A 23,345-nucleotide genomic window follows, 5' to 3' on the forward strand; every position below is an offset into this window, starting at 1 on the left:
CATATGAAGCTAACACTTCTGCATTCACAGTCATTTTTGTGCCATCTTGAAGTACTTAACCAACATTTGCTAATTAAATTTCACATTCTTTGGGGAATTTTTCTCATCTTGTTTTTGAGCAAGCTAAGCGCGATAGCAACGACTGAGATTACAGCCAAAGAAAGCTTCAATCGAGTTGTTTAAAACAAAACCTGCAGCCTCAGTAAAGCGAGCTCTGATGTAACAAAGCTGCAGCAAAACAAGGAAGGCTCTGCCTTAGGCAGGGGGTCTACAACATAACATGGAATTCAAACAGGAATATCTAGTCAAATTTAACCCAGAAAGAAAATGAAGAGTGAAGAGAAAGTTCCAGCAGTGGTTATTCCAGTGGTGGCTAGAAGGGCTTTATCCAAAGCATCCTCAAAGCTTGAGGCCTCTTCTGCCCTTCAAAAATCTCCATCCATTCAGTTTTATGTTGCAGAACACTCTCACAAACCATATGAGCATTTGCTGTTAGAGTGAGTGAACAGAAACAACAAATGTTTTCTTTAGGTTGAAAACAACTAGCAGTTGAATTTTCATGGCAATTCTGCATGAACAAATGCTTTTTCTCTTCTCTAAAGATGTTTCAAATGTACTATAAATTCTTGAGACTAATCTTGCATAGTTGCACTCCCTCCTTCCATAAGACTCTTGACGTAAAAAAATTGCTATTTCTATCCCTACTAGAAATATATTTTTAAAGAAAAAAACATCTGTAGGGCTTCGTTTTACTAGCAACACTAAATAGCATTCTCTCCATTTATTCCTAATGTTGTGAATCGAGCCATAAATGCTGCAGTGGGGATATCTGGGGAAAAAGAAGAAATAAAATGCAGGGAGAAGCCCAAACATCTGAATGCGACCCTTTCTGACACCCTGACATTTCTACTAGCGTATTATTATAATATTATAATATTGCCTTCTATCTGTAGGCCCAAGGCATTAACTCATTGCTGCACCACACAGTGTCTGACACATCCTGCAGGATATGGAAGCACAGTATGCTTTAATTTAGCCGATTAAGGAAGTGACAGAAGTCAAGGAGCATTACAGCAGCCAATTCAAGATGTCACATTTACTTTCTATTAGCATGACTTTTCCATCTGCATCAAGGTAAAGCAAAAATGAAGACAGGATTTTACACTTCAAGTTTTAACAGAAGAAGGTTTTCCATTAAAAATCTTCCAACTCCTCAAAGTACTTTAAGTAATTGCTTTTGGAACATTAAATATTGAATCAGTTATAGAAAAGTACTTCAAAAGGATTTTTGTTGCCATACCAAAAGATGAATATAGCTTACTTAATTGCTTATGCGATTTGTAACCAAACTATGTTACCAAATCTCAAGATCACATTTTGATAATTCATCTTTAAATACCAGTTTCCTCTGTTTGTGGCTACAAATACAAATAGAATTAGTGCTCTTCTAAATGGGGTCGATCAAATCCAACTGACAAGCCGCCCTTCTCCAGGAAATTCTATTTTAATCTCTCTTCTGTCATTTATGAGCCTAAAGAAAAGTTGCTAATAAGTGATACCAGGACCCAGGCTATGCACTTTGCTATTATATGGGGGATCAGAGCAGGACAAACCAAGGCTGCATTAACACCTTAGGAAGCTTCTAATTAGCTACCCACTTGCCCCATCAAAAAGTAAATAATAAAATGGTGCTGAGCACATATGTTTTAAAGAAAAGTGCTTTGGTTCACAGCATGCTCACCAGTTGCTCCAAATCTAACATGCAAGGGGATCAGATTCATTCTCTAATTTTCACTTGCTGAGATGAGAGCTTCTCCCTTCTGGGTTACGTCTAGGAATCACACTTCTCAGCTCTGGAGGAGCTCATCCAGCTCTTTTCTGCCAAGGAAGGTCACAAGGACACCAAGGAAGGAGGAAGTCCTCCATTCACAAAATCAAAGTCAGGTACGCACACGGTTCCTTCACTAAAAGTACTGTTGAGAAACAAATTAAACCAAAGGATACAAATCTCATTAGGTGTTCTGGTTTCGAAAATGTGTCTTTAGAATATAAACTGTCTGCTTTTCTCCTGAAGACATTTAAAGCATATCTTGGTTTTCTCAGAACCACCAGAGGCTCATTCCTGGTTGTCCCAAGACAGCAAATACTGGGCACTTAGTGCACACCACAAGGAAATGTCATGAGCCAAAGACCAAAAACCAAACCTACAGAGTTGCCTGGTTAAAGTAGCATTTTTTTCCCCTCTCTTAAGATAACTGCAGCTTTGAAACTCCCTTCTGAGAGATCCCATCTCTGTCACAGGATAATTCGACTGATTATGAAACATCATTCAAACTTAACCCACAAAGCAGTAATGTGAAACAGAAACCACCCCAAGCACCCTCCAGTGAATCAGTCTGTAGAATGCAAGAGGTTCAAGAGATTCTACGCCCACAGCAGTGCTAAGCACCACCACACCTCCCTCAGCAAGTCATCCTCACTCAGGAGTCTGTGCCAAAAAGTCACTGAAGTTTACTTCAATGCCTCCAATTCCTCCCATTTCACCTACAATTAAGATGGTCTCAAATTCCATTGGTACCATACACCATGCATAAAATATTCTTGCAAGATGACAATTTTTGCTTTTTCATCTGGGACCGAAAGCATAGGTACCTTAAAAACAGCTGCTGCACATTAATTTGTTCCTTCATGTTAGGCCTGCTGCAGCTAAAACTGCTTTTTACGTCACTTAGCATGCAAGAAATTGTGGTCACAATTTTTCATTTCCAGCCTCCTCATGCAAACCATTCATCAAAAGCGTATCAGGAGCAGCAGCTTTCCAGAAGAGCTTTGGTTTGGAAGAGGAACTACAACCTGACTAATCCATACTAACTAAACCCACAGCTCACAAAATATGATGTATTGTAAGAGAAACCAATCCTTCCATCTAAATGGTTTACAGAACAAGCATCGGCCTCAACTCTCTCCTCAGTCAGCTGGGCTCATACAAAAATTATTTTCAATCTGAACTAAAAAGTCAGTAAGGTTAAAATAATTTTCTTTTACTGCATATAATAATGTCTAGGTCTATTTAGATACTCCATAGGATAAGCAAGATGGCCCTCTGAAAACAAAGTTTGTGATTTATTTATATGTAATTGTTATTTATTGACATCAACAATGAAGTTTGAGATGTTCTATTACACAGAGAATACGACAGATAAAAATACAGTCCTTGTTGAAGCTCACATAACAGCTTCTAGGTCAAAGAAAATGGCAAGGAACGGAAGGGATCTTCAATTACAAATGGTAGAAGCACCTCTGTTTTGGGGGGAGGGTAGAAAACAGTTTAAAATAAAAAAAAAGAAGTCAAGGTTCTACATGGGTACAAGTGTCTTTGAAACCACAGGGAAATATCAACACCTACAGAAATATCAGATGGAGGTAAGTGGCTGCTTCTAGCAAGAAAGGTTTTGAGACTCTGAGAAAGGTAAAGTGTATGGGAGAGTCCCACCTTCTTGACACCCCTTCTCTGTCAACAAAGCATTTTAAACAACATTTTAAACAACAGCAGAAACAATGATAGAATAATAGATGAAGACTCCAGCTGAACTGTAGTAGTACGCTCATCTGGTTTGCTGAACAGCACTTGAACTTCTAACTTAGCTTAACTTTCCAATAGTGACAGAGATGAAACAATAGGTTCATGAGAAGAAAGAGGCAAATGCATTTCCAAATGGATTTTCCGTATGAAAACATGGTTTACATCCACATTTGTTGGACATCCTCCTCACAATCTGAATGCAGGTGAATTCATGCAGGAGAGCACTGCCCAGGGATGTCCACACGCAGCCCATGCCCCACAGCCAGGACAGATGTGCCTCTGACTGCACAAGGGCTACAAACAGAATTAACCACATGTACTTTCCCCGAAGCACCGTAAGGCACAACTAAACACATGGCATAAGAGGAAGAATTAAAGAGACATTATATTAGTTTAAGCACATTTTATAATTTATCTTGTCTTTTCTCATTTATGGGACGTCTTCCCCTCGCTGTCTTTGTGAATGCATTTTTATTTTCAGGTTTACCCAAGGCCAGTTTGCACACACAGAATTTCTAAGTCCTGTCAACAGTCTGCCCAAATAACGTCGGCATAAAAATTTAATTGCCCAAGTTTCTTACTGCTGAGAAATACAAACAGGAGGGTTTTTCAGAACGGCTTACATTTCTTTTTACCAACACAGTGACTTAATTTTGCAATAGCCTTTGAAATCATAAGCAGGTGAAGTCATTGACTTCAAAACCACACAGACCAACATCCTCCTGAAGCCTGAAACAAAACTGCCTATCAAATCAGTCAGGGAGTGGCAGCACTACATGAGCGGCTTAGATGTGAAGCTATTCAAGGACATAGAAATCTCTCTCAGGATACTGGGAGGAAACATAGCTCCAAGGTAAGTTTGAGCTTTCTATGTGCACACAGCTGAAGCCCTGGTAGGCCCAGACTGTGGACAACACTTACCAGACAGTGGATAAAGGCTGAACTAGCATGGAAAAGAGAGGAAGCATCACAAAACATCATTATTCGATGGAGACTCATTGAAGGAGAAACTAAGACTGAAGATAAATTCAGCATGTTCCTGGATATTTACATAATTTAGAAGTAATCCAAAGTAAATATTTACAGACAGCATTCTACGTAGGTCAGAATTTTTACTTCAAACATTTACAGTACAGAGACCAGGTAGCAGGTTGCTAATTGCTTGCCATCTGAAACACTGATTCAGATTTGACTGAAGAACATAAATGACACGAAGAGTTCGAGGCTGCATCCAGGAAACATTTGTTTGTATTATGAAACCACTGTCTGGTTAGTAGCCTGTTCTCAGGATTGTACTGCATTGCACAGCACCTGCGTGAGGCACAGATCTGTTCCAACTTAAACAATTGTTAAAATCTTAAACTTAAGTGACTACACACACAAGAATTTTTGAATAGTACTTGTGACCATACAAGAAAACCTTCACTGAAACCATTTTGTAGGAAAGCACAGAAGAAAAAAAAAAAATGATTTCAGCAAAACTTTGGCTGAGAGCTTTGAACAAATTAAATGTCAATATTAAGAATACAATAGTAGAGGAAATAAAGAAAATATTTCTCTCTGATACAGAATATTATCCTGTTACTTTCAGACATTTAGCAGTAGTTGAAGCGGTCAGCTTCCCCTCCCTGTAAGCATCTCTCACTCATGCTGTAACTGAGAAATGAGGTAGATTAGAGGATGCAGCAACAGAGAAACCAAGGGCACCAGAGGGAGGAAGTTGAAAGGAAGCATTCACGTCTGTCACTTCTTTTACCTCCGTTTTTGAGACACTTTTATAGACTCCTTACAATGAGGAACGCCCAGAAAGAGCAACTAAAAAGAGTGGTTATAGGACTCAAATGTATTTAGAGTAAATTATCAGCATAATATAGAATAATGAATATACTCCAACCTTGTACATTTAATTCAAATTGTAAAAGTTAGTTTTAGTTGGTTTGTACATAAAACAATAGAGAGAACTAACACTTCTGGAAGCAAACACTTGCAGTATCCTCTCCATACACTAACAAGTGGCATTTTAACCCTCAGAAAGAAGATTCCAAAGTGCCACCCTCTCCTGCATCACAGTGACCAACATCAAGCAGCGTACTACAAAGAGACAAATCAAACTGCATACAAAGCACAACAGAATTTTGTTTCCTAAGCAGCCCATGTTCTATCACAGAGAAAAGCCATGTCAAGAAAAAAATTAACCACGCTATTGCAAAAAGGGTCACTGCAGTTAGTTCGTTTCCTCTGAACTTTTGAGGATGAAGGTCTTTCATCCCCCAGCACGAGACACTAGATTTTAGCTAGTTAGAAATCCACTTCAAAGATTACATACTCCCTTTCCAAATGTCAAGGTTCTTTAGTCAAACACGAACAACATCCTGCAGAGTAAAACTCCAGTGCAAAATTTCAACAGATCTGCACAGCCCCTACGTGCAGTGACACAATGCTGTGCATCCACTTTTTGGACACCTCAGCTGTACCCAGGGCCTTCTTACACACCACAATAACATTCACAGCAGCACCATTTTTTCCTTTAAATCATCAAGCCTAAAATGAAAAGCCCTCTGCCTGAGCTCAAGCAGCACATAGCTGTATAACTATACATAAAGACACTGGATAATACAAGAATATTGCCACAAAACTCAAAGCTAGACATCCTTCTCGTTGCAGTGTTATCGTTATTATTATTGTTATTACGTTATAAGGATATTTATAGACATGAAGACCATATAACCGACGCATGAAGAAGCCCATTTTGGACAACAAGACGGTTCAGACTCACAACTCACATACTTGAGCCTGTCTAGCACTAACACAGTCCATCTGGAACCTCGTCCAACTGCCACTAATTGGATACTGACCATTTTTTTTATGCACAGAGACCAGTGAGCACAACGTTCTCTACCACTGAGGCAGAATTACTCCAGAAAAGGCCATTTTCCTGGTGCCCTCTGGTAGCCCTGAGGTGAGGAGGACTGTGGGATGCAGGGGCTGGGGCTGCTGATGGGTCCTAATGGGGTAACCCAGCACCAGCACTGCCCACTGACAGCCTCAGCAGGAGGAGAACATCCTCAGGAACGAACACATTCCTGCCCCACGTTCCAGAAGACTGACTTCGAAGAGATTTTTTGAAGAACGGGCCTTTTTCTTTAATTATTACTGTGGTTGGGTGTTGGGTTTTGTTTTTTTTTTTTCCTTTTTTTTTCAGATCGCAATTCTCCCCACAGGAGGATCACGGCAACCCCCGCCCCACCGCTCTGCACTTCTCCCCCAAGTTCCCCTCACTCAGGGGCCGCTCCCGCAGCCCCGCGCACCCCCCGCCCTCCTCACGCACACACCGCGGGCAGCGGCACCCCCCCCAGATCTGCCCCCCCCCGCCCGGCCGCTCCCTCAGGACCCCCCCGGCTCCAGCGCCCTCCCCTCGGGGCTCTGCCCGACGAGGAAGGAGGAGGGAGGATGGCCGTGGCCCCCGCCTCTTCCCCTTCCCCCTCCTCTTCCTCCTCCTCCTCCTCACAGTGGAGACTCCAAAGCCCCGCTGCCCTCCGTGCTTCTCCTCGCCGCCCTGCCAGGGCCCTGCCCTTACCGACAGCGCGGCGCTGGGGCGGCGCGGCCGCGGGCTCCGGCGGGGTTGGGCGGTCGCGGCGTCTCACCTCAGCCTCAGCGCCACCGCCACCGCCATTTTGCCTCCCCTCCCCCGGCTCAGAGGACTCCACCTCCTCTCGCCAGGTCCTGGCAGCTACCAAACAAACGGCGGCGCGGCGACTCAGAGGTTTTTTACCGGTCGCGGGGACTCGCGCCTTCCTCCCAACGCGCAGCCGACGTAGCGCTGCTCTGGAGGCGTCGGCTCGCTAGAAAGTGGGGGCGGGCCCCGGAGTAAGGAGGCGGGTTGCTACGTTCCTTCCAGGACCCGCTGGCCGGTGCGGCGGCGGAGTACGGCTCCCTCCCCCCTCCCCGCTGAGGGGCTCTGTGGGGGGGGGTGGGGGCGGCGGCGGCCGCCATGAGGCGCGCAGTGGCGCTGAGGCGATGTGACGGACGGAGCGCGGGGGAACCCCTCACGTACACACCGCCCCTCGGCCGCGAGAAGGCGAATGGGCTGAGGTGAAAAATGGTAAATAACGGCCGCCGAGGCGCCAGGCGGTGGCTGAGGGGCGAAGTGCGGCTCCTCACAGCCGTGTGGGGTCCCCGCGGTTGGCGCGCCTCTGCCTCTCGTTACGAAATATTAAGTTTTAAATCGCAACTACCTCGGTTGTTTTTTTTTGTTTGTTTGTTTGTTTTTGTTTTTTACCCTTTCCTCCTGAATGAGAAAAATGAGCACTGTCCCCTGTCGAGCCGTGTTACGCTCCGCTGGTGCCGACGGCTTTTCCGTCAGGTATTTGAAATTCTCACGTTTTATCTGCAAACGTGAGGTGTTGAGACCGCAGATAGATCCCCTTATCGGGTTTGTAACGGGAAGCACGTACCGTCAGCCAAGATTAAGCTGTCCCATTGAGGAAATGTGGTCATGTTGCACAGCTTCCAGCCGGAGTCACAACACAGGTGCTCAGCCCGTGGCAAAGAGGCGACTTTCCCTCATTAAACACGCGCTTTATTGGCAGCACCGCGCAGTGAGCACCACAGCTGAGTTCCACTCCGTTAAATACCTACATCAACACATCTCCAGGCTGAAGTCTTTAACCCGACCACAGCCGACGGCTCGCTTCAATGTATCCAAGAAAAGCACGTGAAGGTGCCGTTTTGTGAGGTGTTTGTTCTCCAGATGCTCGATTCCTCTGATTTACTCTCCCACTTTTATTCTTTAAACTGAGGTTGGGATAACGGACTGCTCTTCCGTGCCTCGAGCAGCACAGCTTCCAAGCCACTGTTTATCTCGTTGCCTTTCCCTATTTATTCCTTGTCATCTTTCGCTTTGTAACGTCTCCAGCAATTGAATTCACCCCTGAGATGCGTCCCAAAACTTTTTTTCTCTCGCAGCCGCGCTCAGGACAGCCGCACAGACCTGCGCACGGGACAGCCTGACTCTGGAGATGCTCCTCGCCCCTCTCTCGAGTCTCACTTCGCCCACGTGTGTCCCACAGCCACGCAGAGGTACGCGTCGAAGAGCTCAGTTTTGTCTCCGTTTGTTACTTCTTAATGTCCCACAGGGGCCCATTTCTCGCTAACGGGGATGCTCCCGGGCCATGCCGCCACCCAGCCCGAGTACGGCAGAGCAGCCCCGAAGCAGTGGGCCCGGTGCACGTTTCTGCGGCCGCGTGACCCCGCCCCGAGGCGGGCAATAAAAGGGCGGAAGAGGGGAACTTTTGGGAGGCGGAACGTTCGCGTTTCCCGTCCCCGTTTCCCGGCGGAGCGGTGCGCGGTGGCTGTCGCTATGGCAGCGGGGCCGTGGGGCTGGGGGCTGGCGGTGCTACCGCTATTACTGTTGGCGGTACTGCGTTGCGCCGCGCGCCGCCTGCGGAGTCGTTCCGCCGCGGAAAGCGCGGCGGTGTTGCGGGATGATGACGTCAGCGCTCTGCTGGTGACGGCGCACCCTGATGACGAAGTGATGTTCTTCGCCCCCACGCTGCTCTGCCTGGGCAGGGCCGGCGCCCGCCTCGCGGTGCTTTGCTGCTCCGCAGGTGAGCGGGGATGCGGTGGGGCTACCTGGCCCCTCAGGTGCCGCTGGCCGTGGAGGTCAGGCTTCCCGCCCGTGGCGTCACGCAGAGGCCGCTGTGGTGTTTTCGTTCGTGACGTCAGCGCTGGGTTGCCTCCGTGGGCGGAGCGGGCAGGGCTGTAGTGACGTATCGGCGCATGGTTGGTGTGGCCTCATCGTGGTGTGACAGTGTGATGTCACCGTGATGTCATCGCTGTGCTGATCCTCACAGCCCTCTGGGTTTCTGCTGCAGTGACAGTGGGCATTGCTGAGACTCTTTGGTTTGGGGGCACCATTCTAAGTTGGGGCGCGTTCTGCACACACCTGAGAGTGGCCTCACGTATGGGTCTTCAGCCAAAATGCTGTTTTTGGCAGTTTTGTTGGCTGTAGTAAAATCTATATTTGAACCACTCACAAGGTTTCACAATCAATTCTCATGTTGCAGCACTGAGATACTCAGAAACTGCATGGAAATGTCATTAAGTTGCATAAAAGCACTCATTATTAAAGTTTTTGCATTTTGTAGTTCTCTGGTCTTTTAGAGAACTTGCTCTGGATGATCCAGTTTTGATATCATGATATATTCACAGTAACGCATTTAAAAATGTTGGTTGCAAAACAGTCTAATCATTGAAAAATAGCTCTGAAGATAACCTGAGGCTGTGCTGCCCATCAGTCAGCTCAAAGGCAACACTAACAGTGTCTTCATTTGTTAGAGACAAATGTCTAGCTTGTGCTTCGGATCCTCCAGGGAGGTTGCGTGGCCTGCTTCAGTGCTGCATTAGCTTTTCTTTACATCACCTTTTCCTGAATTTAGAGTGATCTGAGTTTGTTTGTTTATTTGTTTTATCTGCTGTGAACATAGTAATCAGAATATTCCTTTGTAGCAGCCTCTTACGTATTTTTAAAGCTGTTGTCTGCCTCTCCTGTGTTCTCCAAACTAAACTACACAATTTTTTTCAATCCTTATCATAGGCAGTATTTTCTAAACTTCTGATCATTTTCCTTGCACTCCTGTGGACTCTCCTCCATTTGATTCACATCTGTTTCTGAAGCACAGTCACCAAGAACTGAGGCCTTTCTGGGCCTGAATCAAATGAAAGACTCTCAGAGGAGAAATCTTGCAAAGAATTTTCCCAGCATAATACACTCCTATCTTGCTTTTTTCTTGTTATCTACTAAAGCTGGAGATAATTTTTTTTTTTTAATGCAAAACTGATACCTTATTAGTTGTTCTTCCTGTGAATTCAAGGTTGTACTGTTATGCTCAATGAAACACTGCAGTTTTGCATTTCATTATCATTACTTTGTTCAGTTCTTTTGGGTGTTGGAAGCAGCCTCATGTTAACTGATTTATCAGACCATATACACTGCTGTACATGAATTCATGAGCCTGTGGTGAAAACTTAATGTCTTAATGTTTGTTCAGAGGAGTATTTCAGGCTAAAAAGATGTACATCTTACACTAACAGCTGCTTGTATTTGGGAAAAGGGACTGCTGTAATTCTGAAATCTCCAGCTTGTTCACTGCCAACTTCTGTATTCTTTGTTCTCACACCTTTCTGTCATAACAGGCTATCTAGGTGAGAAGACAGGGATTAAGCTATTGTTGAAGTCTAAGAGTACATTGATTTTAATGATCCCTGCATACTCCCCATTAAAGATTTAGTGCAGAGCTTTCAGTTGTCTTTGTTGAAGGACAAAAGTCTGAGGATTTGGCATTTTCACAGCTGTGACAAGATTACTGACATGCAGTTCTGCCATTTCAGTTGTCAGGATTAAAATACTGCTGCCATAGAGAACTTTCCAAAGAAGTGTTGTGTTTCTTTTTTATTTTGTTCAGATTCTTTTTTTTATTGTCTTTACAGTAGTTCTGCTTCAGTGCCATGAAACATCAAATGGGCTTGAGACTGTCTTCTGTTGCATGTCTTGCACGTCTTTGTGATGGAACTAGCAACACATATAGGAAAATGCATTCACTGAGCTAATAGCTTTCTCTCTGCCGCTTAATAGCCTTTTGGTGATTCAGATGGTTTATCCTCTCATTGTTTGTATGATTGATGATGACAAGTGAGTTGATCAAAGACTCCGCAAACTGTAAGACTGAACCAAAATAATGACGTAGGAATTGTTGTATTTGCAGTTCTCACAGATCAGTCAAAATGCCATAGAAATGAATCAGAATTACAGCACTATGAGGGGAAAAACCAGCCTTCTCCACACTGAGTAATCCTTGAATTAATAACTGTATAAATGTGTTTTGTTCTCTGTAGTAGCTGGCTCTCTATTGTGAGTGCTCAATGGATGAGTTCCAGCAGCATTAGCTATTCAGCTGTTTTTGCTTTCAGTAGCTGCCCATTTTTTCTTGTTAGCATTTATATATTCCTAATGTCCTGACATATTTCTCAAGCTGAGGAAAATGGATCTGTTCCTTTGAGTTCAGTAGAAGTTGGGTATTTTGAGAATAATGGCACCACTTGGAGAAAACATCACCTGCAACCAGTTACTGTGCTATGTTGCAACGTAACTTACGTTACGTTAAAACACAAGTATCATTAATTCCCATGCAAGAAATCAATCTAAAATGAAGTACTCATGTAGTCCATCTGAGGAAGGCACACAGTTAAATTTCCTCTTCTGAAGCTGGAACTTGTGGTCCAACTGCAGACTGCCAAGCTGACGTGTTCCTCAGCAAACCCACAGGTAATCACTGTCACAGTCTTATAAAATCATTCACTCACAGTCTGCAAGAAGAGTTGTTTTTTTCTGGCTGTTGTTCACCTCTTTGAAAATCATACAAAGCTGCTGGTGAGTGCTCAGGTTGCAACATTTCTTTAGAGAAATGGTAGATTTAGATGAGTCATCCCCAAAACAATAAAAAAAAATCTAGTGTAATTCAAGACAGCTGAGTACAGACTCAAATCATACATTAATACACAGCTATTATCATTTTGTTGCTGCAAAGTTAAAATTGGGCTGCAAATATTGTCCTGCACATGGTAGCATATTGGAAGGGACCATTGCAGTACTGGCATAGACTTTGCATGACCGATTCCAAGAAAAAAAAAAAAGGTAATGTGAGGACAAGATGAGAAGAAAAGGTTTCAGCAAAGGAGACAGTGGGTTAAGTGTCTCCCTGCTAGCTGTTGGTCTCCAAGTATCTATCAAGTTTTAACTTTTCCAAAATACCTTTAAAGTAGGTTCCTGCCTTTTTTGGTTCTGTAAGTTCTTTGCAATTGTAACTTCTGCTGGAATTTCCTCTGTGAATGATGCAGACTTCTGAGAAATCTTCATCTCAAAAACAGATTTTTATCTTGGAATTCTTCATTCCCTAAAATCTTCTTAATTTTATCACTGTGTTCTATTGCAGTTTTAGTGTTACGTGGCGCCTACTGTTCATTAGAAGTGGTCCAAGGCGTACTATAAACTTCAATCACTTAAGGAATGCAACTCAGGACAAGTTTTCCAAGTGTTGTCCCAGAATTTCTTTCTGAGGACTTTGGCCTTGCTGTTCAGCCTGACTATGGGCCTGTGCTGTTAAGAGCACAGGAGGGAGTTCATGGTACCATGCCTAATAGTGAAGGCCCTTCCTGAGGAGGTTAATTATTACTGATTTGTTTTGAATACCTCTCTTTAAAGTGGACTAAGGTCCCACTAACCTCTTTCATAGAGACAACCTGGAAATTTGCCAGCGATAACAGTTTTATTCTCCTCACTGGAAAGGCTGTTTCTTCTGTGTTTAGAAGATCTTGCTCAATTTGTTTTTGTTGGTGACTTGCATTCGGATAACTTGTAACCTGTATGTCCATGTAGACAAACATGAGAAAGCTCCTTAGAAAGCTCCTTCCTCCCTCCTCCCCCCTACCCCCCAAGCAGAGTTAGCCTTTGGAATTCACAAAAAAATACAACACAAGAAAACAGAAAGCCCAAACAATAACAACAAAAAAGGAAGAGCTAAAAATTTTGGTGTGAGCTTGTTTGGAAAAGACATCAGAAAGTGCCATGTCTAATCAGACCGGTTGTCCAAGCAGCCCATTGTCCTCCTTTTAGTAATAGCCGAAGTCATGCTTCTGCTAAAGACATGGGAGATCTTCCAAACAGCAATTCTGGAACAATCTGCTTGGGCAACAGCTTCTAAACTTCTATTTGACCAGTAAATGTCTTTTTTCTCCATGCTAAACTAAACAGTTGGTGTTATTTGCAGGAAACTATTACAATCAAGGAGAGATTCGTAAGAAGGAACTGGAACAAAGTTGTTGTCTGCTGGGGATTCCTGCATCCAGTGTAACAGTCATTGATCACAGGTAACTAGGTTTTATTTATAGTATTATTTCTATGCTGGTTTTAAACAAGAAGTGAAGTTCATTTCAATGTTCTGTGACCGTTTACCGTATCATTCTATATATATTGTTTTGAGGACTGTTAAAAAAGATCATATGAGATATTTATGTAAACTACTAGCTAAGGAAATCTAATTAATTCAGAACATAAATCAAGAATATAACAGGGATTACCCTCCTTAGAGTAAACTCTGTTAATACAGCATTTCAAGTAATGATAACTAACTAACTTTTAGGGGGTCTGGACAGTGTGTTTGGGCAACATGATCACTCTTTGTTGCAATTTTTGTAGTGTTATCCAAGACACAAAGAAATCTCTGAATTGCCAGAGGCAAGTTTGTGCTGAAAATAAAACTGTTTGGAGGATTGGCGGTGCCATTACATTGCAGTTATTCTCCCATGTGATTATAACATAGTTGCAGATAGTTGGAGTCTGTGTTCCATGATAAGATAACCATATAAACACATCAGCAGTTGTGCTGTCTGTAAAACAATGCAGTGCCTATGTTATTTTGGTAGCCATCAGAGCACTCTATAAAATAGGAATCCTGCCAGCTTTAGCTGCAGAAGCCATCCTGACAGCAGAAATTCCTGAGGGTGTATTTTGAGGGAGACAGAAAAATAGAATTGCTTGGAGTCTGTTTGTTCATATGTTTGAGTAGTTTGTTAATTGCCAACGAGTTTTTCATCTGTGGGTGAGCTGGTGGTTGATTGCATTTAATGGGATGGTCTGAAATGGATGAAATGTCTTCTCAGTCTTTGCAGAGGAGGCTGCTGCTAGCAAAGCTGTGTGTAGTATTTCTCTTGCTTCTAAGTGTTTTATTTTAAGACTTCAATTACTTGTAAATTAAATTGTGTGAATAGTTCAGAATCAGATATAGGCATTAGTAGAAGACCTTTGTAAAATGTAACATAACATTGATTTGATTCACTTAAAATTTTATTTTATGTAAATGTTTTAGGTCATGAACTTGTAGTCACCTTTTTCACAGGCTAGTCCTTACATGGCTAGTGTGAGATTCTGTTATATTTATAATTTGGTTTAGTTCTGGCCAAAAACAAAATGCATTGTGGTGTTAAAGGCCTTCCATAATAACATGATAGTAAGTTTCTTTCAACTGAAGCCATGCAGGATTTCTGTATGGGTTTTTTGTTTGTTTGTTTTTAATACGTGTTGTTTTCTTTAGCTGTGTCTAGATATGGAGGTAGGTGATAAAGCTGACACTTCTTTGTTTTGGAATTAACTTGAAACTGCATTAATAGAAGGTGATTTGACACTTGGAATCAGTAAAACTCAGAAGGTAACATTGCAAGGCCTATAAAGTTGCCCAATCTCTGCCCATCTGGGGTTAATGTTTACTGAAATAAATAGTGATTTCTAGCGAACACAGTACAACCAGTTGTTTCAATTGTAAACATCTATCATGAAATTCATAAAGAACATTTTTGTTTACGAAGAAGAATCTTGAATAGAAACAGACAGTTTTAAAGCCACACCAACTAGAAAAGTCAGAGTTGAAAAAAGCCTGGCTCCAGGCAGGCCCTTTTCCCATGAACATATTTTCCCTTGAGCTAAGGCAACAGAAACCACAGTCCAGAATATGAATCCTCTTGAGTTCTTTGCTTTTTTTAGCTTTAGGTTTCTCTCCAAGTTTTCAGCTCAGTTAGGAAAACAGCACAGGAGTTGTTTTTCCTTTGGAATGAAAAGAGACGTTTCCGTTTGCTTCTCATGAACTGACTCTGGGTAGCTTCATGTTTTGTAGTACAATTATATGATAGTACCCAGAACCTTTTCTGGGGGAATAAGGGAAAAAAGGTGTTGAGTTTTGCTAAGCATAAGTTTGTTAAACAAACCTTCTTTTGCAATTTACACTGAGCCCAGAAGCCTGCTTGTCTTTCATGCTCTAAAGCACTGTGAGTTTGAGTTTGGTTTCTCTGTGATGCAAGTTTCCTGATACTGCTCAATCATCTCCCAGTGCACACAGTCCAGAGGGCTGCTTTTTGCAAGTAGCACTGTGGTTTGCTCAGTAGAAAGGTGAGGGTGATTTCAGAGAAATAACTTTGGATCGTTCACCTTTAGTGCTTTCACTGTTAGTGATATGCACATTTATGAAATTAGTGAGCAATGTGTGAGTTCTGCTAACGAATGCACTGCTTGAAAAGACAGATCCGTGTCATTGCCCAGAGTTCTGAGGCACAGGCCTAGCATGTTGCAGTGGCAAAGCTAAGTCATGGCTTGAAGCAGTGATGAAGCACCTGGAGGGAGGGCAGGGCCAACCCAAGGGAGCTCAGGTGCAAGCAGTTCACCTGAGTGACCAGAAGGGGTGAAGCCAGGGTCCACCCCTTCCCAGACCTCACTTAAGGGCTGGCAATGGAGGTGAAGGTATCTCGCTGGAGATCCCTGCCTACCTGAGGCCTTCTAGAAGTAAGCAGATTTTTTTTTTTCCTTTGTTTCTGTGGCCACAGCTGCTGCTTTTGGGCTTATTCTCACTTACTGCAGCCTGGGACTTTGCTACCTACTATCATTTCTGTGCTTTCCATTGCGTTGTAACTTTACTGACGCATGACGTTGTTCTGAGAAACAAGTTTAGGTATGAGAAATTTATTTAGAGTTAGGTTGCAGTGAGATAACCATCAAATCATCCAACTTTGTTCATTCAGGGAGCCAACCTGAAGAGAAGTTCTTGCTGAATTTAGTTCAGAGCTTGCTTGTACAGAGAAGTTAAGCATGTTTATAGTGCATTATTCACTCAGCAGTAACTCATCTAATGGAAATACTTTATGAAAAACATCTGTGGATCAGGTGTTTGCAAAAATAATAGGAGATGAGGAATAATTTTTAGATGACGCTGATTTTTTTTTTTAAGTATTTTCAATGCTTTAAGTAAAGCACTGGGGCTGAGGTTCTTTAAACTTACTCAGAGTTCCAGATTCCTTAAAGTCAGTAGCTTTCCTATGCCTCTTCTACGCCTTCTCTAATTTACACATAGTACAGAAGTATTTGCCACTATGGTCCGATGTGAAACATGCTAAATTTCAATGGAAATTAATATCTAGGGAATACAGTTTGTAAGACTGTTCTCATCAGCGTTCTGCCATCCACATGCACTCTGTAAGATCAAAATCCTTTGGCTTTTTTTTTTTTTTTTCATTCTCTTCCTGACTCTCCAGAAGATAATCTTGCATTTGTGTAAAGAACTAGTACAATGCTTAAGGACTGTAGCTGGCATGCTACCAATTAACATTGCTTATGCAAGCTCTGGATGCTTTACATTATCCAAGCTGCAGACTTGTATTTTGGAAAGGAAAGCCCAAAGGATTGCTCGGTCTGGATCTGCTCCAGCCATTGTAGTGCAGAGCTGAGTCATGCTGTTTCCTCCTCTCTTTGCATAATCTACGAGTGAGTGAGTAGAAGTTTGAAGATGTAGAAAGGAATGTATCTGAAAGACAAGATGATTGATGTGCTCTGTAATCTCATTTGGCCAGGCAGATATAAAATCAACGTGACATTTGAGTTACATGTGAACCTGTAAAGAGAAACCTTCAGTTAGTCTGTCTGTGATGAAATCTGTGTTAAAGACCAAGCCCTTATTAAGCAGTCTCTTACCTTAAACAATGACTATCTCAAGTAGAACCAGGATTGATAGGGCAGGACGAGTTCAGTCTCTACCAGACAACTGTTTTGCATCGTTTCTTCAATAGGCATTTGATATAGTTACAGTTAACAGCATCTCAAATCTTCTGCACAAATACAGTCCTGTACTGTTCCCACATTTCAGCTATAGAGATTGGAGGCCCCCACAAATCAGTTGAACTTCATGAAATACAGTGATTTTGATATTTACCTGTAGGTAATTAATCTGTGCATAGATGCTCCTGAGCAGCAAGCTCTCCCTCCTGCTTTATGGAAAACATTAACATCTAATTGATCTAATAAGAAAAATTAGTTAAGCTCCCACTAATGTTGAGCACATCTGCTAAAACCCTTCCAATCTGTAATGTAGCGTGTAAACAGGAGATGTTTTCTAAGCTGTTTTCACTTTCTGAAGAGAATGAACAAAAACGAAGCCCAAATGATTTTTTTTTTTTTTTTTCCTGATGTGTGTTTTGAGTTAATGGAAAGATAAGATTTTACTGCAGCCTTCTGAGTCTTTTGTTTGTGATTGGAGTGGACAGAAAGTAGGACTAATTGCATCTTTTATGTGACAGAAAAACCAAGTTTACCCTGTAAAGAAAATAATAGCTAAAAAATGGGGTAAAGTAGAAAATTTTCCACTCAGTACAGAGACTTACAGCAAGTAACATCACGTCTGTTTCTGAGTTTCCATGGAAATGGCACTGCATACACTTCTCTTATTATTTCACTTAAGTTCACAAGGGCTCTGGTTAGAGCACAGTAGAGAAGACATCTGCCTGTACAGAATTACAGGCGAGCTGTGAGCTCTTTGAGGCAGCATGAAAGCTCACGTTTCTAAAGGGTTTTTTACTATATAAAAATTATTTAGTTTTGGTCTTGGGTTTTGTGTGTGGGTTTGATTTTGTTTTGTTTTTTTCCATACAAGGTAAACAGGCTGTATTGCACTTCCTTGTGTTTTACTTGTAACAAACTTCCTTCTGCAAGCTCCCCATGTCAGAGAAGTGAGTCTGTAAGGTCATGGGAAAAATATACCCTGAAATAGTGAGTGTGTCTGACTGGGACAATGAGAAGGATGCAAAAACACCTCAGACCTTTCAGAGAACGAAATATGTAACAACCTTTTGGTTAGAATTTGAAAACTTACACGTGGACAGTTAAGGAGTACATCCAGTTGATCCAGCTTGGTTTCTGCTGTGCTTGGGTTGTTTGGTGATGGCTTTATGGATTTGTATGCAGGGTGCTGAGTGCGTGAGAACTGTGCGAGCTGTCTAGTGAGAATTTGTGCTGCGATTAAGAAAGCCTGCCTGGAAATGGAGGACCAGAAGAAGTGCAGCAACAAAATCCTGGCCTCTGAGTCTCCTGGGAAGACTGGCAGTGATTTCATACCAGTTTCTGACTCATTCATTTGCAGACCTGTGTCATCTTGCTAAATGTATCTGGAATTTTTCTTATAATTGCATTTATTCTACATATGCTTTTCTAATCAGAAAGTTTACATTATTCCCTGATCCTTTTTCTTTCCTTCTTTTATTTTGGGCTCAGTATTTAATAGTTTTTTATTCTGCTGGAGTAATTGTGGTAATTAGTTACTTTATGTCTTCCTACGTTCCTTGTGGTATTGCACTTAGACATTCTGTTATGCTGCTAATTCTGAAGCTATGTGCTGATTAACAGTGCTGCCATGCAGTTCTTCTAGAAGAGCTGTGTTTTTCAGCAGTGATGACAGGTTCTCTTGATCTTACTTATGCCAGAAGCACTGTAAAGGTCTTTTTTTTTGTGTGTGGATTTTGTGACATTGGGGGATCAGAAAATCTTAGATGAAAATTGGTTGCATATTCAGAGTGGATTACAATGAAATCAATCTATATTTGAATACAAACCCTCTTTACCATCACAAGAAAGCAAGGAGCCTTAGTCAGATGGCTGCCCTGATGTTTATGTAAAGACCATGCACAAATTTCACTTCTATTTACTTTGTGTTCTTGAAATTGTTGCCTTTCTCAGAAGGTAATAAAATAGTTGGCCACATGCTCTTATTTACATTATAATCAATACATCTTTCTAAAACATTTACCACATGGCAGCTTATACTCATAATTTTAGGTCATTGGAGCACTTTATGAAAAGGTTTACATTGAAATCAGCTTTTAGGGGTCTGCTATTGTAAGTGTTGCTCTATGCAATAATTTAAGAGGAAATACTTCTGGGGATTGAGATGTCTGTCTGCCTTCCAGGAAAGCTGCTTTCTGAAACAAAGGCTTGTATTGCAGTATGTTAGGTTTGGCTGTTTTGTCCTAAGTTAGATGTTTTCCTCTATAAGGAAATCTACCCTTCAGCTTCCCTGGGGCTTCCGTGTATCAGCTCCTTTCTCAGCTTCATAGCATAATTAACTTTCCTGCAGTACAATAAGGGGGAAGGGTCTGTGGTAGAAGGGAAAATGATCCTTTTGGTGCTAAAGGGATGTGGCCCCCAGATTGCTTCTGCAGAGAAATGAGGAATGGTCCTTTTCAAAACGTGGAAGGATTCTCCTTCACATGTCAACAGAGACCTGTCAGACCACATGTCAGTGATTTGATTAGGAGCAAGAGGTTGCCCAGAGAACCCAAGGGTTTTGAATAAGTGTTGAGGGAAGGGAGGAAGTGCTGATAAAGGACAAAATGTCTTTATGGAATTCTAATCAAAATATTAAGTGTCAAGATTTATGCTAAAAATGTTCAAGATTATTTTAGCAGAATGAAAACTTCAGTACTGATCCCAAAACATGAAATATGAAATATCCCAGCCATCCCTTCAAGCTGATGACATTTGATTCTACTCAAAAACCATCAGCACTGCTAAGTTGATAGTGAGAAAACAAGTCAAACATAATAAGTTATGTTTCAAAAGTCAAAAAAGCAACCAGGGCTGAAGACAGGGAAATCACTAGAACAGGACAAGCCACAGGAATCACTTCTTTGTTCTTACCTGGTTTGTGCCTTCAGAAATGCTTTTTATTATTCTTTTGTTCATGGCTTTCAAAAGTGCCTTACATTCATTAAAGACAGGCGTGGTCTTGGAGCAAAGGAAGCTTCAGTGGCCCACTCTGAATTTGCTGGTGGTCAGTGTCCTGTGCTGGCTGTATCCTGGTAACACAGACATGCTGACTGGAGCAGTTTTGTAATGAGACCACTTGTGTCCACACAGAAGGATGTGTTGATGTGTTTGTTGGTTTCCAATACAAAATGTAAGATCTCATTATTTTGAGTGAACTTTGTTCATTGATGCTAGTAAAGTGAGCTACCAATGCAGAAGAACACAGTCATCAGATTAAAATTATTTTCAAGTTATACCCAGAGTTGGCTTTTAAACATGACAAACTGTGTCAGCCTATTTATTTTGCCAGTTATGCAGTGGAACAATACAGTGTGCTTTGCCAATAGATGCTCTGAGGGACTAATGGAGAATGACAAGCATTTTCCCTTTGCCTGTGGAATGTTTGCTGCTTTGATAATCCATACTGCGATACCCAGCACCATCTCTGCTAGTCACTCATTTTAACCTGCTGCTGTAAATGCCTTCCTGATCATTGTAGGCAGACTGGAGTCTTCTAGGAGAGAAGGTAAAATGGTTAACTCTTCTTTAAAGTGTAGCAGTTAGACCAAATAGTATCTAAGTTATTCAGAGAAGAGAAGCAAACAGGAAAACAATGTAGCATGAATTCACCTTTTGAATCTCTATTTGGACTCGGCTTACTTAGGGAAAAAGTGTGTGGTTGTTTTTTGTTTTTTGTTTTTTTCTTTTACTGAGAACACTTAAAAACTTGCTCACAATAATGGATTGAGGGTTACTGCCTTGTTCACGCGAGCTGTGGTTTCTTTTTGTGTTCTCATAACATTACTTTAATTGTAGCTACAATTCAAGATGCTGAGTGCCTCAGTTACAACAGGGCTGTGAGAGCTGAGGCTATCTGTGACACTTTTGGTATGTCCAGGGGTCTCACAGTGTTAAAAACTTGTTGTTTTACCGCTGTTCCCTTCATCTAACTTTGCTAGTTCTGGCAGCCACAGAGGAATGACCGAATAACCAATATCTGAGTCTTGGGAACTTTATTAGGCTTATAAAGCACAGAATGTTTCCAATTACAAGGCGCAGCATTGAAGGCAGTTGGGCCACTTAAAATGCCATGATATTCTGTTGTGCTGAATACCAGCAATATAATCCTCATTTCTTCAGCTCAGTTTCAAAATCCCATTGAAGTCAGAAGGCATCTCCTACTCTGGCAGCCGGTAAGAGAATTTGAGAAGTAGTGTGTGTAGTGCCTGAGGGATGGGTGGGAAGCATCCTCTTCTGTGATAGACTCAAGGGGTTGAGTTGCTGAGCTGCAGAAGGATGTCCTCAATACCTCTGAGACAGGATCATGGTGTGAGGGAAGTTCCATGCTATTTCTCCCTGCCCTAAAAATTTCAGAGCATTTGGTTGGACCTTTCTGGCTCTCTTTAAATTAAAGATGGTGTGAAAATGGGAAAAAAAGATTTGCAAAAAAGCATCTTGATAAAAATCTTATTTTTCATAGGAATAGCAGTGTTTGGACTGGAGGTGCTGTAAAGGCTCAGTGGATTTTTGTGAGGATACTTCTGTTTATGCAGACTTACAAATTCTTTGCTTTAATACAACATGTGCTTGGGTTCCATCAAGCCCATTTTTCTGCATAGATGGTAGAACTGGAGCTGTAGAAACTTGGATTTGTTTCCTTCTTTCCTCAGAACCACCTTCTGGGCCCATCAAAATGAGTACGAGTTGGCCATTCACTTCAGTAAGACCAGAAATTGGCATTGAAACAATTGACAACAGAAGACAAAGTTGTCTTCAAAAAAAAAAGTTAGGATAGGGAAAGTTGGAAAAGCAACTGTACAATGGGCGTTGTGTAAAATATGTTTCCTCTTAATGACTTTCCAGTTCAGATTGGCTCTGTTTACATACAAATCAAAAGCTGGTTTGTCTAACTGCCAACACAGCAGAACTCAGTCTGGGATCTGAATATCCAGCTGTGTCTTTTGCCTCTGACATCCTCCCAGTAATAAAAGTTGTGTGGATAGGATTTGGCTCGAATTGCAGATGATGTGTGATCCAGAATTGAATTCAGGCTGCTCTTCCTCTGTAAGACAATAGAAGCTAAAACTTGTTTTTGTCAATAAAATAAGCATGTACAACTCAAACCCCCCTGGGGATATGTGATGATGAGTAAGATGCTCTTTTTCCATCACGACACTTCTGACCCTGACCCATTTTTGTAATGACTCCATGAGAACTTCGAATTTTTTCTTCCTCATTTGGAGCAGAAACTGTTATGATATTTACCTGTGAAAATGCAGCATCCAGAAAACAGATGTAGTTATGACAACTTCTGCAGACCAATTTATTCCAGTTTCTTTGTTTTTTTTCACTCTCAAACTGCCCGAGGGGTACAGCATTAGTTCAGTGCACCATGCTAGGTGCTCTGTAAGCCTGTCCTCTCTGAACAGCTTCCCTGCAGTTAGAGCAAGTGAGAGAGCGACTTCGTAAGTGAAATGGTACTGCTAGAGGATGCCTATTAGTTGTCACTTTAAGTCTTCTTTTCCAGTGGTCTGTTAGTAAATGAAAGTGTATCTTCTTCCTTCACAAAACAGAGCCTCTGAACTTCTCCTTCCAGAGACTGATAGCCTGTCAGGAGGCAGCTGCTGCACCTTGCAGATGCCAATGGACCATGTGATGATGGAGTAGTTTCAGGACCTGGAGGTTCATATACTGTTTGGGTGCAGGCAAAGCTATCTTTGTTCCTGGAGGAGCAATGTATAAAGAAACTATTTACAGCATGGCCTTCTTGCTTGTAATGATGATGAAAGTGCTGGCTGCAGCACAGAGCTCTGTTAGCAGTTTCACTTGCAGGTTGTGCTTTTGCCACCTCATTGTAAAATACTGCTTGTAAAGCTGTTTAGCAGTTAAGCAAAGCATTCTTTTTATCTCTGTTCTTTCCAAAAATAAAGCTCTATTTGACAGATGATTGAAAGCTTCAGTTGACTGTTGCACTGTGAACTGGTGAAGGTGGTCTCAGCAGTCTGAGGCTCTGCAAACACTTCTGGCTGACTGCAGTGAGATGCTGCTTTGTAGGAGTATGATCCAGTGCTGCCTTTTGAAGCATCCTACAAG

General features: G+C 42.0%; 2 protein-coding genes across 7 annotated transcripts in view; one reads left to right on the plus strand and one right to left on the minus strand.

The window, feature by feature from the left end:
* NCOR1 (nuclear receptor corepressor 1) overlaps positions 1-7,355 on the minus strand; it is a 58,016-nt gene extending 50,661 nt beyond the window's left edge. Inside the window, 1 exon segment of the mRNA XM_085240645.1 lies at positions 7,228-7,355. The gene's annotated coding sequence lies outside the window, so the exon portion shown is untranslated.
* Positions 7,356-7,514: 159 nt separating this feature from the next.
* Positions 7,515-23,345, plus strand: part of PIGL (phosphatidylinositol glycan anchor biosynthesis class L) — a 56,172-nt gene continuing 40,341 nt past the window's right edge. Inside the window, exons 1-3 of one of the 6 annotated variants that reach the window (XM_085240648.1) lie at positions 7,515-7,685; positions 8,549-8,662; positions 13,408-13,507. In XM_085240648.1, coding sequence (XP_085096774.1) covers positions 8,602-8,662; positions 13,408-13,507 — 161 coding nt within the window. In that variant the 5' untranslated portion in view covers positions 7,515-7,685; positions 8,549-8,601. Of the gene's footprint in view, positions 7,686-7,811; positions 7,947-8,083; positions 8,304-8,548; positions 8,663-8,685; positions 9,190-13,407; positions 13,508-23,345 lie in introns of those variants that run through there. The other 5 variants (XM_085240649.1, XM_085240647.1, XR_014887520.1 and 2 more) reach the window with 5 other exon arrangements.

This window comes from Meleagris gallopavo, chromosome 21 (genome assembly GCF_905368555.1).
Source record: "Meleagris gallopavo chromosome 21, MGAL_WU_HG_1.1, whole genome shotgun sequence".
Taxonomy (NCBI): Eukaryota; Metazoa; Chordata; class Aves; order Galliformes; family Phasianidae; genus Meleagris; species Meleagris gallopavo.